Below are 26174 nucleotides of genomic sequence, written 5' to 3' on the forward strand. Positions count from 1 at the left end.
CGGCTCACAGCGAGGGACAGCTGAGCACCTTGACTGACGAACCGAGCTGATCTGACCTCTGACCTGTGATCTGATGGAGCCAGAGGAGCAGATTTACGTCAACATAGAGGAGCTGCAGGGTGACACCTGCAGCCTGAAGCACTACAGACCGGCGGACTCAGGTAAGCCTGGGTCGTACAGGTGTTTGATGATGAGTGGGGTGTCCAGCGTCAGATATGAAAACAAGTAAAGGAAGAAGAGACGTCTTTTCCTCTGCCCTCACACACACAGGAGAAAACCATCCAGGGTCAGATCTTAATAATGGACCCACGGGAGTTTATTTCCTCACGTGCCTCTCTGGGCTTGCGTAGATTTTGATAGAAAGCTGAAATGAGCAGGTTTGTCTTGTCTCAGAGTCTCCCAGGTTACTTTGTTGTTTAGTAAATAATTATATATAAATATTTTTTTTAAGTTATATTTTTTGGCCTTTTGACTTTATTTTATAGGACAGCTGAAGAGAGACAGGAAATGTGGGGAGTAGAGAGCGGGGGAAGACATGCAGGAAATGGTTGATCGGCCGGGAATCAAACCGGCGACCCCTGCGGCCCCTGCGACGAGGACTGTAGCCTCTGTACGTGGGGCGCTTAGACCACTAGGCCACCAGCGCCCCATAAATAATAATATATAATAATAAAGAGACTCGATAAAGTCGGACGGGTTCTTCAGACTTTCTCTCAGGAGGAAAGGCTTTAACTCTTTTCAGCATGAAGAATGGGATCAGTAAAGTCCAGTATCTGTGCAGCTGTGAAGCTCTTTCAGCTCTATCGCCTCTTCACACGGGGAGTTTAGCTTCATGCTAACGGTACTTAGCCAATCTTAGGCTACACGAGGAGCACATCGCACAAGACCTGGAGTCGTATCACTCCTCTGATGGTCACTTGTCTTTAACTGAGGAGTCTTTTCTGTAAGGTTCAGCACTGGACTGGCTTGTTCTACTGAATAACATTTTTTTTTTCTTTATTCATTTCTTTCTTTCTTTATTCATTTATGTATTTTTTCATTTATTATTTATGTATTAATACATTATAAATGTATTTAGTTATGTGTTCATTTATTTTTGTATTCATTCATTATGTATTTATTCAGTTATTTATTGATTTATTGATTTATTGATTCATTTATTTATTCTTATATGTATTTATTCATTTATATATTTATTTATTTGTTTGTTTATTTATTCATTTATGTATTTATTTATTTGTTTATGCATTTATTGATTTATTTGGTTTTTTGTTTATTTATTGATTTATTGATTTATTTATTGTTAAATATGCATAATGAAGGAGAGAAGCCGTTAAACAGGGACCCCATCAGACAGGAATGAGGGCAAGTTTTGATCAAGTCAGGTGGTCTGCAGAGGCATTCATGGTCCTGATGAAGCTGTAGCTCGTACTGTAACACAGGAGGGATAACAGAGGAGGACACGTGCAGAATCTGATTGAATAACAACACAACAAACATAAACTTATGACAGAGAAACTAAAGAGAGAGTGGTTGTTTTTAACTCATATCTGACAGGAGCTTTAATAAGATCTGCACAGTTAAAGTTTATTATGTGGCGTCTCTGCAGAAACCAGACCCGTGAGAGCTCCACACAGAGAACAGACTCCCCTCAGACTGTCTACAGTTTGTCTGGCCGTGCTGTGCTTCCTCCTCCTGACCGCGGTCCTTACAGTCAGCGTGCTCTGTGAGTATTTACAGAAAGAGGAAGACGAGGGTGAGAACTGCAGATGGAGCAAAACCTGTGGCTCGTAGCGTGAGTGTGGCTGCTCTTTCTTCTCCTTTCAGATGACAGAGACGTTAAACAGCTGTACGCTGACCTGACCAATCACACGGCAGTGAGACACCAGCTCCTGGTCCAGAACCAGAACCTGACCGATGAGAGAGACCTGCTGCAAACCAGTCTCAGCAACCTGACGAAGACTGTTGGTGAGGCTCTGCTTTAAACACTGCAGCAGGTCACACACACACACACACACACACACACACACACACACACACACACACACACACACACACAGTCTCACGCAATCACAGATTCATCATCCCCCACAGTGTCACGGTGCAGAACTCAAAGATCCGCCTGAACTAAACCCAGACAGAGCAGACCGACCCTCTTCCTCAGTAAAGGGTTAATGATAGGTTAAGAAGAGGACCACCTGACCTGATCAGACCTGGACTCCTCTAGACCTCTGAAGGTGTGCTGTGGTCTCTGAGACCTGGACTCCTATAGACCTCTGAAGGTGTGCTGTGGTCTCTGAGACGTTAGCAGCAGATCCTTTAAGTCCTGAAGTTGTGAGGTGGAGCCTCCATGGATCAGACTTGGTGGTCCAGCTCGCCCCACAGAAGCTGGACTGGACTGAGATCTGGAGTCAACACCTTGAACTCATGGTGTTCCTCCAGACCACCTTCTTCCATCGCTCTGTGGTCCAGGTCTCTCGCGTCCACTGTAAGAGCTTTCAGTGGAGGTCAGGGGTTAGCATGGACACCCTGACCAGTCTGCAGCTCCAGATACACCACAGCACACTGAGATCCCTGAGTGTTCAGACTCCTCTCTATCAGAACCAGGATTTACTGATCCAGCAGGCTTTGAGTTATCGTTCAGACTCCTCTCTATCAGAACCAGGATCCACTGATCCAGCAGGCTTTGAGTTAGGCTGTAACAGGAACATGCTAACACTGCCTCAGTCTCTCCCTCCTCTGTGAAGCTGTCACATGATTTAACGTCCTCACAGCGTGCAGCAGGTGACATCTCTGTCTCCTCAGGATCCTGCCCTGAGGGATGGAGGAGGTTTGGCTGCAGTTGTTACTTCATTTCCACAGTGGTGAGCTCGTGGTCCAGCAGTAAACGAACCTGTCGAGACCTGGGAGCAGACCTGGTGAGGATCAACAGCCAGAGAGAGATGGTGAGGCTCTGAATCCTGAGTCAAGTCTGAAGCTTGTGTCTGAACGTGAAGTGATGAAGTTCTTTCTTCCTCTGAAGGAGTTTCTGAACTTGATCGGACGTGGTTTGAAGTTCTGGATTGGTTTAAGTTGTTCGCCCATGAGTAGCTGGAGTTGGACCGACGGGTCAACACTTCAAACAGGGTAAGTGTTTGGACTCTCGTGTGAAAATCCTGCTAAGTCCTGCTAAGAGCAGTCTAAGCCTATAGCAGCATAACTAAGAGCTGGTCCAAGCCTGATCCAGCTCTAACTATAAGCTTTATCAAAAAGGAAAGTTTGAAGCCTACTCTTCAGTAATTCAGTAATTCAGTATCTTTAGTATAAATACCTGAATGTTTTTTTCCCAGCTCCGTCACTGCTGAATTGTTTTCCAATAAATGTCTCTAAATATTTTATAAGTTTCTGTAGAAGTTTTCTAAAAGTCTCTCTCTCTCTCTTTCCTGTTCTTCCTCTCCCTCATCCCTTTGCTTGTCGGACTTTTGTTTGTAGATACTGGCGAAATAGATATACATCAATTCCCACGGACTTCATTAAGGAGTCAGCTATGTGCAGCCTTTAACAGCTTTGAAGCTGGTCCGTGGAATAACATGAACTCATGGACTGCTGAGTATTGTGAACAGTACTACCGCTGCGTTTGTAGAAGGAAGTTGAACTCCTCGTCTGTTCTGATAAATAAAGTTTATTAAAGAGTTAAGACGTTTGGTATTTAAACCGTGACTCAAACTCTCTTCCCAGTTTCAAATCTCGCCTTAAACCCCTCCAGAGCTGCATGTTTCTGTAAACATGTCAATGCATGTCTTCATTATATTTAATCACTCCTTTCTCTGTGTTCTTTTTATAATATAAGTGTTGTTTCTTTAACTGTCTGCTCTGATATTACGTCTGTTTATTGTTGTTGCATTTGTAAGCTGACTTGAGTGTCCTGAAAGGCGCCCATAAATAAAATGTATTATTATTATTAGGATTATTATTATTATTATCACTATTATTATTATTATTATTATTATTATTATTATTATTATTAGTATTGTTATTATTATTATTATTACTATTATTATTATTGCTATTATATAATTATTACTAATAATATTATTATTGATATTATTATAATGATTATTATTACATTACTATTATGATTCTTATTATTACTATTGTTACTTTTATTATTACTGTTATTATTTTTTATCATTATTGTTTTTATTATTATCATTATATTACTATATATTATTATTATTATTATTATTATTATTATATTATATAACATTATTGTTGTTGGTTGTTGTGTGTTATTGTGTGTATACTATATATATATATATATATATATTATATATATATATATATTAATATATATATATATATATATATATATATATATATTATATTATTATTTATTTATTTATGTTTTACAATTACTATTAATAGTGGTCAAGACCCTTCCGCTTTACTCAAGGTCTTGTCTCACCCTGTCAGGATTCTTTTTCCCATAACAACCTGCTAGCCATACATTATCCCTTACTTAGTGTCTCATTGATGAAAGCAGCTGGATGTCACTCTCACTGAGACAGACTCTCCACAGCTGTCTCCACAGAGAGCATCTCACTGCAGCTGCTTCATCTCAGTGTTTCCCAAATTGGATCACACCTGGCAGGCTGCACACGTTTATTTACAGCCTGTTTATAATTATTCTTCATCTGAAGAGGATCACCATGTTCACCGTCAGCAGATGATCAGTCTGCTCTCAGTCTGTATGGTGTCAGCCACATGTTCCTTACTCCTTCTGTGTTCATTTATATTCATACCTTAGTATCATGTCACTGTCTCTGTGTCCCTCTTCATGTCTCATGAATAAACATGACTCCAAAAACAAACTGTTCTCACTGAATCCTCCATGTGAGACTGCAGGATCATTCAGGGCTTTTATTTTGTTAAATCATTTCATTCTGTGTCCTGTTTTGTCACTTCCGTTTTGGCCTCTGCATCCTCAGGGTGTCAAAGAGGAAGAGAGGTGAGTTCCTCATGAAACAGCCAGCAGGGGCGCTGAAGCATCACAGACTCTGCGTGTTTGGCACAGCGTCCTGTGGTTCACGCTCCTTGATCGCTCTGCAGGTATCAGTTATGTCTGATCAATACATGCTTCTACTTCTCCTTTACCCTCTTCATTCAATGTTTAGTTTTTTGTTTCTATTCTATCTCATTGAGCGTCATATCTGCAGACGTGGATTATTGAGAGCATGACGCCTCATTTAAAACCAGCCCATGAGGAAAAACAAACAGCAGCTTGTATCTGAACAAAAGCTGCTCTATCTGCTATCGCTCCTTCCTCTTTTCATTAACCAACCTTTACCAGCACCACTATCTGCAGGCAGAGGTGGGTAGTAACGAGTTACATTTACTCCGTTACATGTACTTGAGTAGTTTTTTTCCAAAATTGTACTTCTGAGAGTATTTGTTTTGCAGAGTACTTTTACTCCTACTCAAGTACATTTGTGTTAAAATATATGTACTTTTTACTTCGTTACATTGGGCTGTCCAGTCGCTACTTTTTACCGTTCCTTTTTTTTCTACATTTTATATGTTTTATACTCAGCCATCTCTCACGCAGCTCCTTCTGATCCAGAGCTATAAATAGCCTCAACACTGAATGAACAGAGGAGTAGCTCCGCCCCCTCCTCCACCTACAGCTGGGGAGAGAGGCTGCGTAATTACCTGCGTCCCCCTTTGGAGGAACATGTTTTACCCTGTCCCAACATCCAGACTCTCTCATAACTTCTAAATGACGAGGAGAAACAGTCACATTATGAGCTGCTTACTTTGTCAGTACGGTGGAAATCTTGAGCTTATAGAACAATTACATCTTAAAGCATGTCATGGTGAGTAATCAGTTAGGTAAGCTAAGGGTCAAACTGTTAATATTAAATCTTAAAAGCATGTATAGTTAGTATCAGTTAGGTAAGCTAAGGATCATACTAGTTAATATTAAATCTTAAAAGCATGTCATGGTGAGGTACAGTTAGGTAAGCTTAGGATCATACTGGTTAACATAAATCTTAAAAGCATGTTAGAATGTTGGAAAGTAATCTAAAGTAACTTATAAGAGCAGTAAGGTAGCATGCTGATAAAAACAGCTGCTTCTGAAGCCAACAGTCACCTCAGAGAGATTCTTCAGGACTGAGTTCATGGCCTTTTTAAACACTTCCAAGTGTTTTAGTATTTCAAGTTATGGTTTTAAGTAAGATGTACTGAAAATAAGTAAAGTTTAAAAAGAAAGTTTGGAAGCATAGATATATTTTTATTGTAATGTTTGGAGTATTAATGTTCTGGAGTTCTGATGACATCTCAGACAGTTTGAAGTCTAGCTTGTTTTAAAAAATTGAAAGCGGGTACATTAGTTTTGAGCATCAGTGCAGCTTCTCTTTCTTTAATGTTTGAAAGTAAACCATGCCTAACAGCATTCATTTTGGCATTTCTATTTATGTCACTTTATTAAAGGCAGTGTGCACTTCACATTGGTATTAGCATTCCAATACAGTAACCATTTTTTATATGATACTACTCCAAGTTACTCACTACTTAAGTAGATTTTTTTTTTATGGTACTTATTTACTCTACTCAAGTACTTATTTCTATGAGTACTCTTACTTCTACTGAGTAACATCATTAGAAAGTAACAGTACTTTACTTGAGTACTGTTTCGGTTTACCCTCACCCACCTCTGTCTGCAGGTGAGGTAAAACGGCACACAGGGTAACTAAAGGTCAGCAGGGAGGGAGAGAGAGAGAGAGAGAGAGAGAGGGGGGGTATTCAGTGCCCCTGGTATCTTAACTGGTGTTTTAGGAAAAGATGAACGAGGACAGACGGTGTGATGTTTGATGTTGATGTTTTCAAATGTTCCCGAAGCTGATCACTTCAGCGGCAGCGCAGAGAGAACTCAGTGTGTCCATATTCTTTTTGAAGCCTATAACGCCGCTGACTGGTGGTGGGATAAACATTGTGAAGTGTGAATAAAACTTTATTAAAACTGCTGCTTGACACAAATAACCTCAGCCTGGACAGCAGACAGACAGAGTGCTTATGACTGTTTTAGCTTCATGTGAAACTCGGCCGGCGGCAAGCGGCTCTGCAGCGAGGTGTCCCTGTAGATCTGATGCTGATTAATCTGTGAAAAACCAGCGTCTGTTTGTGTCGTGGACTCTGCGGTTCACCACTGAGGACGGACGTCCAACTCTCAGCTGTGACCAGAGGTAAGCGTGAAACAGCTTCAAACCCGGACTTACCTTTAAAGTTCTTGGACATAGCAACCCTCATTTCTGTGTCCCTCACATCCTCCTGAGGACCACCCATTCATCTGTTTGTGGTGAGTCTCAGATTTACTGTTAACAGTAAGTTCCACAGAGGCATCGTACCTCTGTTTGTGGTGAGTTTCAGTTTCACTGTAAACCGTAAGTTCCACAGAGGCATCGTACCTCTGTTTGTGGTGAGTCTCAGTTTCACTGTTAACAGTAAGTTCCACAGAGGCATCGTACCTCTGTTTTTGGTGAGTCTCAGTTTCACTGTAAACAGTAAGCTTCACAGAGGCATCGTACCTCTGTTTGTGGTGAGTCTCAGATTCACTGTTAACAGTAAGTTTCCACAGAGGCATCGTACCTCTGTTTGTGGTGAGTCTCAGATTCACTGTTAACAGTAAGTTCCACAGAGGCATCGTACCTCTGTTTGTGGTGAGTCTCAGTTTCACTGTTAACAGTAAGTTCCACAGAGGCATCGTACATCTGTTTTTGGTGAGTCTCAGTTTCACTGTAAACAGTAAGTTCCACAGAGGCATCGTACCTCTGTTTGTGGTGAGTCTCAGATTCACTGTTAACAGTAAGTTCCACAGAGGCATCGTACCTCTGTTTGTGGTGAGTCTCAGATTCACTGTTAACAGTAAGTTCCACAGAGGCATCGTACCTTGAGTCTCAGTTTCACTGTTAACAGTAAGTTCCACAGAGGCATCGTACCTCTGTTTTTGGTGAGTCTCAGTTTCACTGACAAACCAACAGCAAACCAACTGTGTCACTGACGTAAACCACGGACGGAATAAAACGCAGGCCTAGTCTCGTAACGTTCCCCATTGTCTTCTCAGAAGGTGTGCTGAAGCCCAGGTACAGAGCTCGCCATAATGAAATATTGACTCAACCTAACTTTTGGTCGACCTAAGAGGCAAAGAGGTGGAGTTTAGGAGGGCTATGAGCCTCATCGCTAACAGCTACAGTGTTCCGGCCTGTGAGTCAAGTAAACCACGCCCCGTATTATGCAAAACGTGTAATGTTAGTATCGTCAAAACCAACAAGTTATTAAACTGTCACCACGTACAGTGTGTTGATAGAGAAATTTGATTCTAACTCAAAGCTGTCTCTATCTGTCAAAAACACTGTCCACAGAGTAAATCTGCATTCTGTGAAACAGGAAGTGTGTGTCACATTCTTTCAGCATCACATACTCTGGAGCTGATCCAGGCCCTCGATCCTCGTTTACCACAGGAAGCCCCGCTGCATGTCTCAGCACGTCTCAGCACGTCTCAGCACGCCTCCCTGCTCAGCTGCAGACACACTCTGCATCTGTTTTTAACAGCACACGTCCAACACGCATCACGCTGAAGAGACATCTACCCGGACAGGAAGTCAGACCTACCATTGACTCATCATGACCACTGACCGCGTACGGATCAGGAACACTTATTGATGACAGCAGCAAGACAGTCACGAGAGTCAGAGTATGAGCAGAAAATCTACCTCAGATAGGCGTTCAAACCTGTTGTTGTTCTCACATATACGTCGCTGATGTGTGACCTTGATAATCACGTGAGATCTTGTGGAGTTCTCACATGATCTTGTCTTATGTTTGAAAACAACCTTGACGGTTTCTTCAGAGGCGCTGCTGAGGAGCTTTTGTCTTCTTTAACATGCAGGAACTCCCCCCCCCCCCCCCCCCCGAGTGATTCAGGCGTTTTGAATCCTCTTTGTCTCGAAAGCATGTCTTCTTCAAAGTGTTGATTCTGTGAATCCATTGGTGATAAAGCACGATCAAAAACGGCACAAGAGAAATCTCTCTCATGCTAACAGGCTAACTGTGGTGTTGATCATGATGATGCCGGCCTGTCTGTCTCCTTCTATGGTGTCATCTTTGTTGTATGGCCTTCGTCTCTTTCTTACTGCCCTCTACTGGTCTGGCGGTGTAATGCACTTTTTTTAACAACACTGATCTGATTTGCTGTTTAAAGTTCCCAGTATCGTGGTGGAAAAGCACCTTTAGTCTAACACTGATGGATTGTCTGGTTGGCTCTTGCTCCTGTTCTCCTCTCAGAGATGATGGCGTGAACAGTTTCTGTCTCTCTGCTGTGTTATGGCTAGGGAGGGTTAGCTCCAAAACGAAGTGCGGCCTCGACATGAATGAGAACCAGGACGTCAGAGACACTTTGAGACACATTTTATTACAGCAGTATAAAGAGCAATGAATGTAAACACACAGTCAGCGTAACAATAACAGTAACAGAAGCTGCAGTTTAACATTGAAGGTTAATATTGTAAACTGTGTTAGATAGCTGCTCATGCATGTGAGGAGTTTGCAGTTTAGTCTCAGTAACAAGCTTCTGTTTCTGCAGGAGTGATGCGATGTCCCTGGATCTTATCATACACCGTGGTCAGTTTGGAGCGCTCTTCAGCTCCTGGAGAGTCGGGAGGATTTCTCTGCTGGAGGAACAAAAACAGAAGAAGTGAGGAGCAGAAAGGAAAGGTTTGTAAATCTGACACTACGAGGAGAAATCACAAACTCCTCATTATCACAATGTAAAGGTCTGATTTCATCACAACAAGATAGAGACTCATCCAGAGAAACCAGCCACCAGTCCGGATCGATACTCTGCGACAATCCTAATGTTGTGGAAAGACTTCAACTGGACCCTAAAACCGTCACAATTATACTCAAACATTGACTGAGCAGGTTACAGACTTCAGAGTGAAGAAAGTCTCAGACTGCCACAGATCTCCTCTGCACTAACTGTACAGGATGTTATCAACATGTTAATGCCTCGCACAGATCGGGGTGTGTTCTTCCTTCTGACGATCAGCCCATGGAATCTATAAACTCTGAGTACGCACTTAGCTCTTTATCTCTCCCTCCATTACCGTCATCTGTTTCCCGTTTCCTCCATAAGCCCTGTTTATGTAATTACTGCCTCCTCACACACACACACACACACACACACACACACACAAACACACAAACACACAAACACGCACACACTTCCTGTCAGGTGATTTCCAGCATGCTCTACTTTGCCTGACCCGGCCCCTCTTGCAGTCCTCAGATTCCCTGCCTGACCTCGGCGCTCTGATGTGACTATCATCAGAACTATGACAAAGCATGTGGCCGACTGACACACTGTCAACAACAACCAGGCCAAAAGTCCTGAGGAGATCAGTGCTGCACATTCAGAAACAAGGCCACAAAGCTCCAGATGAAGAAACTGAACACGTAAGGCCTTGCAGTGGAAGGTGATAAAATATGCGGAACATTTCTCAAGGGTAAAATCTCACTAATCTTAAAGTCCATTTGAAAAGCTCACACAAGAAGGCTAACCTAGCTTACCTTGTCAAGGAAAGGCAGAGCGCCCAGCCCCCTTTCCCTGAATCAGAAGCTAACCCCCGGACAGGCAGCATGATGGAGCCAAGACAACCGGAGGGCAGAAAACAGTGATGCACTGCTTCCACCAGCGACCCCGATAGCTGCTGGTCAGTACCATACGCAAGAACATCCTGACTGACGCCCCTGACAACTAACCCATGTTACAAAAAAGACTCAAACTAATACTGAAACTAATAAAAACTCAAGTAAAACAAAGCATTTTCAAAAAATAAAAACTAAACTAAAACTAATACTGAAACTAATAAAAACTCAACTGAAATGAAGCATTTTCAAAAATTAAAACTAAACTAGCAAACTGCTTTAAAAACAAATTCAAACTAAACTGAATTAAAAACAAAAAGTCAAAACGAAAATAAAACAAAAACTATACAACCTTGACAGGAACACACACGGATATTTAACTATTCAAGTCTAAACACAAAGTGATGAAACATACATCTGGGATGTCAATTAGGTCATCCAGCAGCTCAAAAAAGGCATTGCTGGATATACAATATGTCTCTACTCTTTTTATTTCTGACAGTCCAAATATGTTGACCAGTGCACGGAGGTATTCTCTCCGTCGTCTGTCATTGCACCTTATGCCTCCTTCTCGCCACAGTGACTGCAGCCATTTTGTGAGTAACACTGTGCCAGTTTGCACCTGCCTTTCAAACGTGCTAAATATAGACACAAAAAAAACGCCAACTATCTGCTTCAGGTTTGATAAATCACATTGCGTGTGCTAAATGATTACATTTGCATCTCCTCCTCCCAGTATTTTGTGCGTTCTGATAATCTGCATGTATTCTGCATATTCATGAAGGCAAACACGCTAAATGGATAGCGAGTGCTATTTTGCTCATTTGACAGACGCAATCCTCGGTGCACCCAGTTAGTACATCAGCTTTGCTCGCACTATCAAGTTTGCACGTGTTTTTTATACACGCAAACCTTTAGTAGATTGGGCCCTTGGTGTCTGACACTGAGGACATGCAGCCTCCGTCTCGCCTCCTCGAGTGATGGTGTGTACACATTAAAATCATCCTGTTTGCATTGCAGACAAATATTTTACTCTGACTTTGTATAACCTTTACAGCTTCTTCCTTGCAGAGGATTAAAGAGCGGCCTGTCGTCCCGGATGTCTCTGTTTTTTTCAGGATCTCAGTTAATACTATATATTTATAATATATATATATATATATATATATATATATATATATATATATATTATATATATAATGTGGTTTATTACTGAGGAGCCTGGCGTCTGATATGGAGGACATCGTTTGCATGCAGCCCAGTTTCCAGGGAACCAGACACATTAGGGAGATGTTTGGCGTCAGCTGCAAAGCATTTATGTACTGAGGGCGGCTCAGTTAAACAAGCAAGCTTTATACATTACACAGAAACAGCATTACACCACTTATCATTACACTGTGTGTGTGTGTGTGTGTGTGTATGTGTGTGTGTGTGGTGTGTGTGTGGTGTGTGGTGTTTGTGTGTACCAACCTGATTCACGTCTGTCTTCAGTGATATAATGTCGGTGTAGACCACCGTCAGAGTTCTCGAACCTACAGACACACACACACAGAGAGAAAGAGAGTTGGAGATGAGAGGTTTACAGAAACGATGACAACATGAGGAGAAGAAGCTTCAGCAGCATGAGACGTGATCCAACGTGCTCGTGTTCACGCTCTATTAATGTCTCCATGGTGTCTGTATGATACGCTCCTTTCGCATCAGGAAGCCACGTCTGTGATCCAGCAGAGTGAACTCTAACAGAGTTGCTCACGTGAGGTCTGGTAAACAAGAAGTTCGTGTTTTCTCTCAGACAAAGTGCAGCTCCCATCAGACTGTTTTTTACAGCTACACCCAACAATTCCTGCTCTGACAGCTTATCATCATTAGTGTGAAGCAAACTACACCCCATAATATCCTGAGACTGGGCTGATAAACCCGAGCTCGTAGAGGGTTCAGAGAGTCTCTGAAAACATGCTCTCCTTCAGTAACCTGATACACTGAGGGCCTGATCTACTAAGATCCCAAACAACGAGCGCTAATTGCATGTGCAAATAATAATTTTGCACGTGCAATTTCTGGGAGTGTTGCGGGTGATCTACTAAGACTGCCTGCGCAAATGATAACAAGTTCAAAAGCGGTGCGGGCTGCCCTTTAATGAGTATTTTGCGTGTGCTATCGCTGTCACCATGGAGAGTTTGAGAGAGCAGAGTGGTAAATGAAGTTTGAAGTCATGGAGTTGGAGGTCTTGGTGGAGGAGGGAAATAAACACATCGGTGAACTCCAGCAAAGGTGAATGCTGTGAGAAAAAACAGAAGATCTGCAGATGAAATAAACGCATCTACTCTACTCCAAAACGCAATCAGTGTTTTGATGGAGTTTAGAGAGCAATTTGAAGAGGCCTGTCCCTGCTTTTATTTTTTAGTCTTCCCGTCAACGTTGCACCTTCTGAGCGCTCATTCTCCAAGTTAAAACTAACTAGAAACCCGTGATGAGCACGGTGGGACAGGAGAGACTGAGTGGACATGTCATGTTATCTATTGAGAATGACAGAGCAAAAAAAAATGGACATACAGTGCATTGTGGGCAAGTCAGTGGAGCTTAGGCCCTTCAAATAGTGGTGAGTAGGCCGAGTACTTCATATTGATTTTTTGTTTTGTATGTGAACATGTGGGCCGCTGTGCCAATTTTACTGAACTTTATATCTGTTGATACAGTGACCTGCTGTTCTCTCATTAGTTGAAAAAGTTAAAGTGGGTGTCAGAATGATGCGGTCGCTATCTGTGGTGCTGAACTGCTTTGAATTTGTGTTGTTTTATTTATTTATTTGTGTTGTTCTCTTGGTTTGTAGACTTCATGTCCGTTTGATTGACTTAAAAAATGACATAAACTGTGTGTAAAAACTGTAGTAATGCTTGTAAGCCCCGCTGTTGCGGGCATGTTGTAAAGTTATGATGAGCTTTACAGTGACCGCAGCCATGTGTGCGTAACTCTGTGCAGTTTGCACCTGCCTTTCAAACGTGCTAAATATAGACAAAAAAATAACGCTCCGCTATCTGCTTCAGGTTTGATAGATCCATTGCGTGTGCTAAATGTTTACATTTGCATCTCCTCCTCCCAGTATTTGCACTTCTGATGATCTACATGTATTCTGCATATTCATGAAGGCAAACACGCAAAATGGATAGCGAGTGCTATTTTGCTCATTTGAAAGACGCAATCCTCGGTGCTCCCGGTTAGTAGATCAGCTTTGCGCTTGGCTATCAAGTTTGCACGTGTTTTTATACACGCAAACCTTTAGTAGATCAGGCCCTAAGTTAGTAACAGTCCTCTCTGTGGGTGAACTACACACTCCCACCACAGGGGGGGCGCTGCTTCAGCTTAACCATTCAATCGTACTGATGCTACAGTCCACTTGTTTTCTGGTGAGTCTCAGTTTCACTGTAAGTAGTGAGGTACATAGAGATCCTGATAACACAAACGACAAGTGAATCCAGACCTGCTGCTTTTAGAAAGAGTCTCGGGTTAGCGTCTGTTGTGAAGGGGTGCTATATAAATAAAGATTGATTGATTGATTGATTGATTGATTGATTGATTGATTGATTGATTGATTGATTGATTGATTGATTGATTGATTGATTAAATTAACACCCTGGTGTGACGTGTAAAAGTCAAAGGGTCAAGCTTTGTCATTGCTGTCGTCAACAGGAGAAGGAAACATCTTTTAAATATTTTAATGGTGGTCAGGTGTAACTTCCTGTTTGATAAAGGAACTTCCTGTTTGACGCTGTGAGAGCAGGAAGTCATCGAGCAGCTGTCTCTGTGCTTTAGAGAGCTCTGGCTGTAAGTTTAGAAACCACAGATAAACTCTAAGTTTCCCTGTCAGGGTTATTCAGAGTCCGGGTAAATATAATCTCTGAGTCTGACCACAAAGTCTACGTGTCCCACTCTGACCCATGTGACTTCAGTTTATATCCCTGGTTCTAACAGCAGAACTTAAACAATGATACAGATTGTTCCATCACACCTTTGACATGCTGACTAACTTCCGGTCATGGGTGAATTGATCCAGGAAATATAAACTGCTAGAACACGCCTATCTGGTCTATGAGAGAACATATCAGCACAGACACCCTGTTTGTTCAATGGGTTAGGAACTCAGGAGGAGTCCTTACGGGCTTCTATAATACACACACATTTAAACTTATAGACCAGTTTATGATGCAAACCATTGGCTCTGTGTTAAACTGGAAACTGACACACCATGCAATGTTCTGTATGTTCTGAACTCTGAACACACCTACAGATGGCAGCGTGAAGACGAGAGAGCGGCTTAAGAGACGTTTCAGTGAGCAACTGTCTTCACTAAGTCAGATGTTAATAGACATCCAGCAGCCAATCAGAATCAAGTATCACTCAGATCATCGTATAAGTTCTCTAAAGTTTAAGTCCTGACAAAGTGACAGAGAGGAATCACAGAACCTATAGAACCCAGTAAACTTCTCCTTCACACAAGAGATGAAGAACTCATACCTGCCTTGTGTCTCTGCAGCCGCCTTCCGTTTGAGGAAAATTGTCCTTCCAACGACCAAGAGAACACAGACAAGAACTAAGAGAACCACTGGAACCACAATCATATCTGTGAAAACAAAATACACTACATCAGAACACAACGTTAGAACACACAACGTTAGAACACACAACATTAGAACACACAACATTAGAACACACAACATCAGAACACACAACTTTAGAACATACAACATCAGAACACACAACATTAGAACACACAGCATCAGAACGCACAACTTTAGAACACAGAACATTAGAACACAACATAAGAACACAACATCAGAACACAGAACATCAGAACACAGAACATAAAACACAGAACATAGAACACACAACATTTAGAACACACAACATTAGAACATACAACATCAGAACGCACAACTTTAGAACACAGAACATTAGAACACACAACATTAGAACACACAACATTAGAATATACAACATCAGAACGCACAACTTTAGAACACAGAACATTAGAACACCAACATTAGAACACACATCAGAACGCACATCTTAGAACACACAACATTAGAACACACAACATTAGACACAACATCAGAACATACAACATCAGAACACACAACATTAGAACACACAACATCAGAACACACAACATTAGAACACACATCTTTAGAACACACAACATTAGAACACACAACATTAGAACACACAACATCAGAACACACAAACTTTAGAACACACAACATTAGAAACACACAAATCAGAACACACAACTTTAGAACACAGAACATTAGAACACACAACATTAGAACACAACATCAGAACACACAACATCAGAACACAACTTTAGAACACAGAACATTAGAACACACAACATAAGAACACACAACATTAGAACATACAACATCAGAACACACAACATCAGAACACACAACTTTAGAACACAGAACATTAGAACACACAACATTAGAACACAACAGTGGAACACACAACATTAGAACACACAACATTAGAACACACAACATTAGAACACACATCAGAAAACACAACATCAGAACACACAACTTTAGAACATACAACATCAGAACACACAACATTAGAACACAGAACATTAGAACACAACATAAGAACACAACATCAGAACACACAACATCAGAACACACAACTTTAGAACACAGAACATTAGAACACACAACATTAGAACACACAACATTAGAACATACAACATCAGAACACACAACTTTAGAACACAGAACATTAGAACACACAACATTAGAACACACAACATTAGAATATACAACATCAGAACGCACAACTTTAGAACACAGAACATTAGAACACACAACATTAGAACACACATCAGAACGCACATCTTTAGAACACACAACATTAGAACACACAACATTAGAACACAACATCAGAACATACAACATCAGAACACACAACATTAGAACACACAACATCAGAACACACAACATTAGAACACACAACATCAGAACACACAACTTTAGAACACACAACATCAGAACACACAACATAGAACACACAACATCAGAACACAACTTTAGAACACACAACATTAGAACACACAACATCAGAACACACAACTTTAGAACACAGAACATTAGAACACACAACATTAGAACACAACATCAGAACACACAACATCAGAACACAACTTTAGAACACAGACATTAGAACACACAACATAAGAAACACACAACATAGAACATACAACATCAGAACACACAACATTAGAACACACAACATCAGAACACACAACTTTAGAACACAGAACATTAGAACACACAACATTAGAACACAACAGTTGAACACACAACATTAGAACACACAACTTTAGAACACAGAACATTAGAACACAACTTTAGAACACAGAACATTAGAACACACAACATTAGAACACAACATCAGAACTTACAACTTTAGAACACACAACGGTAGAACGCACAACAAGGATGTGACTTTAAGATGTGAAAGTTAAATGAAGACTTACAGCTTCTTATCCGACTGCCACCTGTATCCTCTCTGTCTTTTTGTCCCTTGCAGGTAGTTGTTGCATTGACATGAAGCGTCTTATTGTCAGCAGGGTTTGCTGCCACACATTTGTACGATGAAGTGAAATCCTCCACAGTGAGAGGGCAGAGAGAGAGCCGAGCTGCTCTGGTTCAACACGTCCTCCTCTCTGTACCACAGCAGAGTGACCTCTTCAGTCTTCTGGACAGAGCACAGCAGGGTGCAGCTCTCCGCACTTGTGTTCGACTTTGTCACCTTAGGAGCTGATACAGGCTCTGGGAAAAGAAGAGAGGGAGACTACAGACTCAACGTTTGGATGTACCAATGTGAGCTCCACTCGGGATCATGAAATATGTTCAACAGGAGAACATGATCAGGGACCAGAGGTACTGATTCATTTGGGTTGGGGTTGCCCATGTGGGCGTTGAAGTGACTCTATAATGATGTTAAGTTGTACTCTAGCATGCTAGGCTAGCGCACCTGTTGCTAATGCATACAGTCACATTATGAAACATGAAGAGCTGATCAGACACAATGAAGAGTTTTGTTTGCTTCACAAACAGTTAAGACACTTAAAGAGATAATGCACACTCATGATGATGATGTGTACGATGTCCTCCTGAGTCTGCAATCCAAGTGCAGCGAAGAGGAGGACTTCAGGACATGCAGGGTCATTCTCATACCTCTGTTTGATAAACAGGTTACTGATTCATTCTGTGGAGACGCTCTCTACTGTCTGAAGGTACTGTGGAGAACCTGATGTTTACTGGAACAGTTCAGGAGGCTTATGTATCTCTGAAGTTAGGAGCCTGAGAATGAAACCTGCAGGTGAGCTGAACTCTGTCTCCTCTTGTTTTACAGATGGACAGCTGTGAGGTATGAAGACACTACTCTGAGGCCAGCATACAGAAATAAAACATGATGAGACACAACCCTTTGAGACAACACGTTAGAAATCATCGCTGGTTATAAATCTGAAGGTTCTATCTTTGGTTGTATTTATTACTTTAGTCTGTTGGCTTTACTGCTGTGCTGAAAGTCCACATTTAAAATGAGCAACACGTAAAGTTCTCTCTGATATTTCATCCCTTTCATGTTTCAGTGTGTTGTTGAGACATGCAGTTTAACGTGGTCATTGTTAATAAGCTGAAGCATAAAGAGCACCTGTCCTTTATGGCCGGTCTCTGTGTGCACAGTGCTGACGTCTGTGTATTCATGATGGAAACCATCTGTCCCAGGTGAATTTTTAAAGAACGCTGTAATGAAAATGTGCTGCACATGCTCAGTTCAACTCAGGAGTTTCCAAAATATGGTTGGGATGCGTGAACAGGTCGTCCCTGGTGTCTCTTTTTGTCTAGAATTAATCACTGTTCTATTTGGCTTTGATCAAATGACAGCAATCTATTCTGTTTGATGTGTTCACTCCATTCTATTCTGCTTTGATGTGTTCCACTCCATTCTATTCTGCTTTGATGTGTTTCCACTCCATTCTATTCTATTCTGCTTTGATGTGTTCCACTCCACTCCATTCTATTCTATTCTGCTTTGATGTGTTCCACTTCATTCTATTCTATTCTATTCTGCTTTGATGTGTTCCACTCCACTCCATTCTATTCTATTCTGCTTTGATGTGTTCCACTTCATTCTATTCTATTCTATTCTGCTTTGATGTGTTCCACTCCATTCCATTCTATTCTATTCTGCTTTGATGTGTTCCACTTCATTCTATTCTATTCTGCTTTGATGTGTTCCACTTCATTCTATTCTATTCTATTCTGCTTTGATGTGTTCCACTCCATTCCATTCTATTCTATTCTGCTTTGATGTGTTCCACTCCATTCTATTCTGCTTTGATGTGTTCCACTCCACTCCATTCTATTCTATTCTGCTTTGATGTGTTCCACTCCATTCTATTCTATTCTGCTTTGATGTGTTCCACTCCATTCTATTCTATTCTGCTTTGATGTGTTCCACTCCACTCCATTCTATTCTATTCTGCTTTGATGTGTTCCACTCCACTCCATTCTATTCTATTCTGCTTTGATGTGTTCCACTCCACTCCATTCTATTCTGCTTTGATCTGTTCCACTCCACTCCATTCTATTCTATTCTGCTTTGATGTGTTCCACTCCACTCCATTCTATTCTATTCTGCTTTGATGTGTTCCAATCCATTCTATTCTATTCTGCTTTGATGTGTTCCACTCCACTCCATTCTATTCTATTCTGCTCTGATGTGTTCCACTTCATTCTATTCTATTCTGCTTTGATGTGTTCCACTTCATTCTATTATATTGTGCTTTGATGGGGGGTCACAAGATGTCTTCCTGAATGTTGTTTGTGTTTTTAAGTAATCTAAAAATGCGTATTTTACACGTTATTTTGAAAATATCGACATCTGAAATAAAATCTTGTAAATAACAAAATGTCATTAAGTTTCTTTTTGTTGCCCTTCGACTCCTGAGGTTAGTATAAGAGTTAGGGTAAGTTAGCAGCAGGTTAACAAATCCTCAGTAGCAGCAGGTTCCTTCATGTCAGCACAGGAAACACTGACACATGGATCATTTTCTGCAGACCATATAAATGAAGTATGAAGCAGTTTTAAATCACTTGGAGGGACAGTGGGGGCCGCAAGTCTTTATTTTGGGGGTCGCGGGCTGAAAAGTTTGGGAAGCCCTGATTTAACTGACTCACAGCTGGTCCCACAGGGTCAGGTATTGTCATGAATTAAGTCAGGTAGTGACGTTGAACTGAAGAGCTCATTGTGTGAAAAGTCCCAGAGTTAAATGGGGGGGGCTTGGACTTTCCCTTACCTTCCCGCTTACACACCTGTTCCTGTTTTCAGTCTGGCAGTTAACTGGCCTCACAGCCAGCTGCCTCCCCTCCCTCTCCCTGTGGGAGCGTACGTGCTCTGGACACTGAGCATCATGGAGCACTGACACACCCGTCCACACGTGTTCCTGAGATTTTAAAAAGTGAAGTGGTCTAGTTTTAATTTTTTAGACCTTTTCAGAAGTATGCTTTGTGTTGAGTTGTTGATGCTCAGACCTGGACCTGCCTGCCTATACTACCTGGTACCTGTCCTATTACTCATCTTATGCATTAAGATCCTTTAATAGTCCTTTCTGCACGTGGTCCTTCCTCTGCTCTCTGCACAGATAGAAATAAGTCAGGAGGAGCCTGTGGAGCCAGATTGTGTGCTGCCATCCATATTTATATTAGAAAATATAAATTTATATAAAGCTTGAAATAATCACAAATATTACAGGTAATAAATATATTTGCTCACTGTCCTGTCGTGTGTTAAATCCATCATCTCCTCCATTTATTATCAGTAATCTATCAATGCAAGCTGTGTTAGAGGATAAAACCCACGGAGCAGCAGCAGGAGCATGACCTGAACGTTAACGTTTCTTGTTCCTGCTCTGTGAGATAAGGTATGACGGAAAGTAAACCACAAATACAAAGCAGGAAACAAATGAAGGCCGCCATCCCCGTGTCTCCTCAGGACGTCTGTGTGTTTGGATGTCAGCTGTGCTCTGGTTAATGTAACATGGTAGAAGAATTTCCCCCCTACTCTTCATCACCAATATGTGTCAGGTAAAGTCTCTGTTTCACTGTAAGTGATCTGATGAAGGTCCCTCCATCATCTACAACATATCTAGTGTAGATCTGCAGTAGATCTGTTGTAGATCTGCTGTAGATCTACTGCAGATCTACTGCCTATGTGAGGAGTTTCATGCTGTGCTGATTCTGGCGCCCCCTCTGGATGTACTCAGGAGTGTTTCTCCAGGATGAGGACTACATTTCCCATGAGCACAACCACCCTCTGTGTTAAAGCTGTCTCATGTGTTATGAAGTAAATGAATGAACACAGATCTTACTTGTGTTCCGACACTTTGTTCAGGATGCAGAGTGAGCAGAGACACTTCAGGGGGATCTTGAGCTGAACACAGGCTCTAAACTTCAGTATGAAGAGATAATCTGATCCCTGATAATCTCCTTTATGAAGAGGGGTCAGTTAAAAACTCCTCACTGACTTTAAAGAAGACTGGAGCTCTGAAAATGACAAGCAGCTTCGATTTAACCGAGTGTAAAGAAGTGACTTGCAGTTCTTTACATGTCTGGTGTTGTGTTGGTTTGAGCTTCGAGAGAAGATTATCTGTGAACTTTCTTCATGTATTTGTGAATCTACCACCTGGTTTACTTTACCTAAGCTCAGTCTGAACCTGCCTTAGGTCTTTGTTATGATATAAGGTGGATCAGTCAGTGAATGTGGGCTGACACAGGGAGTCCTAACAGAAGTGAATCCTGGGTCAGACCTGCAGTAAGGACTTCAAAGAGTTCAGACTTGTGGATGAAAACATGAGTTATCGTGTAAGAGGCTCTTTGCTGAGATCTGAGTGACCTTGTAATAAGACAGGTCTCTAAACTGACGCTCCTGCAGCTTTCTGTAGCTGAACGAACAGATCTTTAAAGACAGCTCAGCTTTCAAAAGTTCCTTTTTGTATGAGCTGCATAGACGCTCTCAAACTGTCACAATCATACTATAGCTTCAGCAGTCTGAGCGTCACATGACTCTTCTTCACACACTTCCATTTAGATGACTGAGGCTGACTTAACCTGATGTCTTAAATGTGCATTCAGTCCTCTGTTTCAGCAGCACAGAAGCTGAATTTAGGAGCTGATTTCAAGCCGGCTAATGACAGTGAATGTTAGAAAATATCAGAGTCAATGTAACTTACCGTATACTCTGAGTCTATAATGTTTTTTGAAAACTTTTCCTTTTTTGGAGTCAACAGTATAATCCCCAGAGTCATTCCTCTTCAGTCCAATGAGTCTAAAGAGTCCAGTGGTGTTGTCATAAGAAACTCTGTCCCTGTAATTCTCATCCCATATCTCAAATGTTCTGTCCTTCACCTGAGCAATAGTCCCTCCTCCAAAGTTAAGAAATCCAGTCTCCACAGGATCAGCAAACGTGACAGATCCTCCCTGAATGGCTGTGAGGTTACTTTTTACATCCTCAGCAGCAGATGAGAACATCACTGTGAACACACAGAGAGAGAGATTTATACATTTAAACAGACCCTCTATGACATATGAGACTTTGATGACTAAACCGCCTCCTTCAGGCCCAATGAAGAGCCACACCAGGATAACCCAGGGTCAGTCTGTTCACACACGTCATATCAGATCACTCCGCATGAAGGAGAACAGAACTGAACAGAACACATTAGAGCAGGAAGGAATGGTACACATCAAAAAAGACTAGAATGGAACGGAACACATCAAAGAAGACTAGAATGGAACGGAACACATCAAAGAAGACTAGAATAGAACGGAACGCATCAAAGAAGACTAGAATAGAACGGAACACATCAAAGTGGAATAGAATGTTCCGGTTGATCAAAGCCAAATAGAACAGTGATTCATTCTAGACAGCTTAAGTGATATGAGGAACAACCTGATCACACGTCATATCATATCACTCCACAGAAAGTAGTCCGTCTCATTCCCCCTCTGCCTGTTGACACTGTGGTAATAACCTTAGTGTGGTCTCAGGCTGGTCTTGGTCGAGGGGAAATAATGACAGTTAGTGGGCGCAGATGTGAGAGCAGCCTGAGGAGCAACTGGACCCCAACCATCTCTGAGAGGGAGAAGTGGAACAACACATTGAGGTGTAAACCCTGATCTCTTAGTATCCCTTCGACCCCGGAGAGATAGAGTCTGGAGGCTTTACCTGATGGAAAGAGTTAAAAAATGGAAACTGTGGATGTTCTAAGGAAACCTGTCTCGTGTGATACAGAACAGTGCAGGCCGTACTCTGACTGGAAATGATTTTAGAAACAAACATTTATAGAACGAAGGAACCCACAGACTAACGAGCCTGCTGAGAGCGAGATAAAGTCTTTCTGACGTCCATTATCAGGGACACATTAGCTTCATCTTACTTTACATTCACTTGTCTTACATATGAACAGTCTGTTACTCAGCATGGTGCTCACACCTTCACGGTCTCTGAGCCCTCTGAGTTATGAGAACAAACTGCCTGAAGGACAGACAGACAGACGACTTCTGTCCACAGAGACTAAATCAGAGAGGAAGTGGTCAGTTTACTGCATATGCATCATTTAAACCTCAACATATTTAGACTGATTATATAGAGCTCTGTCTCTACTTCCTCAGTGAGCATTGTTCCTGTTGTTCACTGTTATAAGTCTTTAAGAATGTTTCTCTGGGCTTCCTCTGTAGCTGACCTTTATAACTGATTATAACTCATGCAAAGCTCTGTTTGAATGTGCCATAAACGTCCTGTAACAAACCCTGCAGTGTGTTCTTCCTCTAACTACACATTCAGTATTTATACTGGAGATAAATGGTATGAAGACCAGATTAAATGTTCACACAAACATCCTCATCCATGACCCTGCTGACCTCTAACGAACCTGTACAACTCACAGCAGAGACAAGAGAGGTAGCAAGACTCCTTTAGTCCTCATTTAAACACCAAACCATGTTCAGAATGACATGAGGGGCATTGCGACCACAAGTTCTGGGGACTTTGAGACCACAGAACTAATCTTCCAGGGACTTAATGGTTCTCGTGGCCCTGTTGTTGTCCCGGGGAGATCATGCAAATCAGGCCAGTTACATATGGGGGGGGGGGTAATTGCAATACATCACCAGACCAGTAGAGGGCAGTACGATGTGAACGATGTGTACGATGGTGTGATCAAGCGGCCCGGTCTAAAAATATGAGTCCAATGCGGAAGTCCTTAAATATGCAGTTTATTGAGGATCCGCTTCAGGCTGGCTCCAAAAGTAACGGAAACCACATACACACCCATTCAAAGAGCAGATCTTTACAGCAGAAATAAACATGTTTACAGCCTGGTACAAAAAACAGCTTGGTTCTATGTAGATAATTTCCCTATCAGCACACACTGTTTGGAGGGTGATTTTTTGTCCAACGCGACAGATCAGGAGATTACGAGCTTTTGCCCAAATAAGGACATGACTGACTTGACTGACAGGCAGGAACACATACAGTAGCTGTTGGCGAGGCTTAAACTCCGCCTCTTTTCGTCACACTAAGTGTGGTTGAGTTCAGCATTACCAATAAGGCTTTGGCCGCCGATTGGCTTCAAAACAGCGCTCTGGAACAGATGGGTGACATCACGGATACTACGTCCATTATTTATACAGTCTATGGTTCCTGCCTGTCAGTCAAGTCAGTCACGTCCTTATTTGGGCAAAAACTTGTAATCTTAATATCTTCTTAACCATCGCGTTAGAAAAAAATTCACCCCCCATACAGTGTGTGCCGATACCGAAATTAGCTATGTAGACCGAAGCTGTTTTTTGAACCAGGCTGTAAACATGTTTATTAATGCTGTAAAGATCATCTTCTTTGAATGGGTGTGTATGTAGTTTCTGGTGTTTCCACAGCCAGCCTCAACAGACGCTCCATGTATTGCAGTTTATAACACTTCCCCATGGGCTTCATATTTTGAGACCGGAGGTTGCCGCTTGCTCCAGACCCACAATTACAAGAAGAAACCAAAAATCCCTAAAGAAAACCTGACAGCTCTTTACTACCATCCAAATATGATCAAAAAATACAAATATTACAAGAAACAGGGGAAAGAAAGCTCCTCATTGAAGCCTCTTGGAGTCCAGGGGCGTAGCCATCATCTCAGACGTGAGGGCGACAAACTGTTCAGGTTGTTAAGACCTTAGCTTAAAATGTTATTTTTCTCTCGTTGTTTGAGTTATTACTCTTTTTTACGTCTTGTTTTGCTGTTATTGATCTGCTGGAGAGAGAGGAAACATGGAGAGTAGAGAGCGGGGGAGGACATGCAGCAAAGCGGGGTCAGAATCAAACCAGCAGCCTCTGCGTCGAGGACTATAGCCTCTGTACATGGGGCACACTTAATCTACTCAGCCGAACGGCGCTCCACTATTATCATTCTTTATAGAGTAACTGCCTGAATAACAACCCTTCCCTCTCAGCATCGTCACGTCCTTATCTCTTTTCTTTAACCACCAGAGGACCGTCAGAGCGCACAGCACGAGCATTCCTTGTAAAGAAACTGAGGAAGAAAACTCTATCAGAATGAAATAAAAATGCACACTAGTTAAAGAAACTATCTCGTCTTCTTTTTCAGGCTTTTCAGACAAAGTTAGTTTAAAGATGTCAGAATTACAACTGTTGTAGTTTTTGCACATCTGTCCGGCTTTACACAGGTCCTTCTTTGAGGTCATATGTCCCTCTTTCTGTCACAGCTCTGCAGACAAACAGAATATGTGTAAACACATGGTGAGTATAAATTAGGTAGAGAGGGTGGAACTGCATGAAGCATAGCAGGCCTCATCTATCTGAAGAAATGATGTGCTATAATCTGCTTTTTAACCGTGCAACTAACTCATGAAGACTTCAAACCTCACCTCCCCTTACACTGTTGGATATACAGACAGGGTGCAGGGTCTGCTGCCTCTTGCTGGGTGCATTCTTGTAAACTTAGATCACATCCTTCTTGCTGGTGCTTCTAGAAACATAGCGTGACTTTCAGCTCTGAGGGTCAAGTACTTTGAATACTTCAGTATTTTTTAAAGCAAGTACTCCAGGACTTTAGCTCAAGTCATAATCTGACAGAACAACTTTCTGTTGGAGTAACTCAGACTTCAGTAATGAAGACGTGTTCTTTGTCTGTGTGGCAAACACAGACAGCGGTGGAAAAACTCTTGGCCCACATAGTTACTCAGTACAAAGGCAGTGTTTCTAACAGTAGCTGTATCAACTGAGAGAGAGGAGATAGAACTTACATATACAGAAGAAGATGGTTCTCATCAGCTCCATCAGGCGTATAGGTCCACACTACCAGAACTCCATATTCAGAGAGATACCCTGAAACCCTGGACTCATAATCCTACCCACAAAATATT

General features: G+C 41.8%; 1 protein-coding gene and 1 long non-coding RNA gene across 2 annotated transcripts; one reads left to right on the top strand and one right to left on the bottom strand.

Annotated features, from left to right (window-relative positions):
• The first annotated feature begins 59 nt into the window (after positions 1-59).
• Positions 60-3860, top strand: LOC117815693 (C-type lectin domain family 7 member A-like). Its single transcript, XM_034687564.1, has 6 exons — positions 60-161; positions 1610-1726; positions 1828-1968; positions 2806-2945; positions 3023-3126; positions 3472-3860. The coding sequence occupies exons 1-6, from the start codon at positions 74-76 to the stop codon at positions 3539-3541; spliced, it is 660 nt and encodes a 219-aa protein (XP_034543455.1). The 5' UTR covers positions 60-73; the 3' UTR covers positions 3542-3860.
• A 5569-nt stretch (positions 3861-9429) lies between these two features.
• LOC117815695 lies at positions 9430-10883 on the bottom strand. Its single transcript, XR_004631836.1, has 2 exons — positions 10606-10883; positions 9430-9707 (listed from the first exon to the last, which is right to left on the bottom strand). It is a non-coding gene; the product is annotated as an uncharacterized LOC117815695 (long non-coding RNA).
• Between the last annotated feature and the right edge of the window lie 15291 nt (positions 10884-26174).

Source organism: Notolabrus celidotus, chromosome 7 (assembly GCF_009762535.1).
Source record: "Notolabrus celidotus isolate fNotCel1 chromosome 7, fNotCel1.pri, whole genome shotgun sequence".
Taxonomy (NCBI): Eukaryota; Metazoa; Chordata; class Actinopteri; order Labriformes; family Labridae; genus Notolabrus; species Notolabrus celidotus.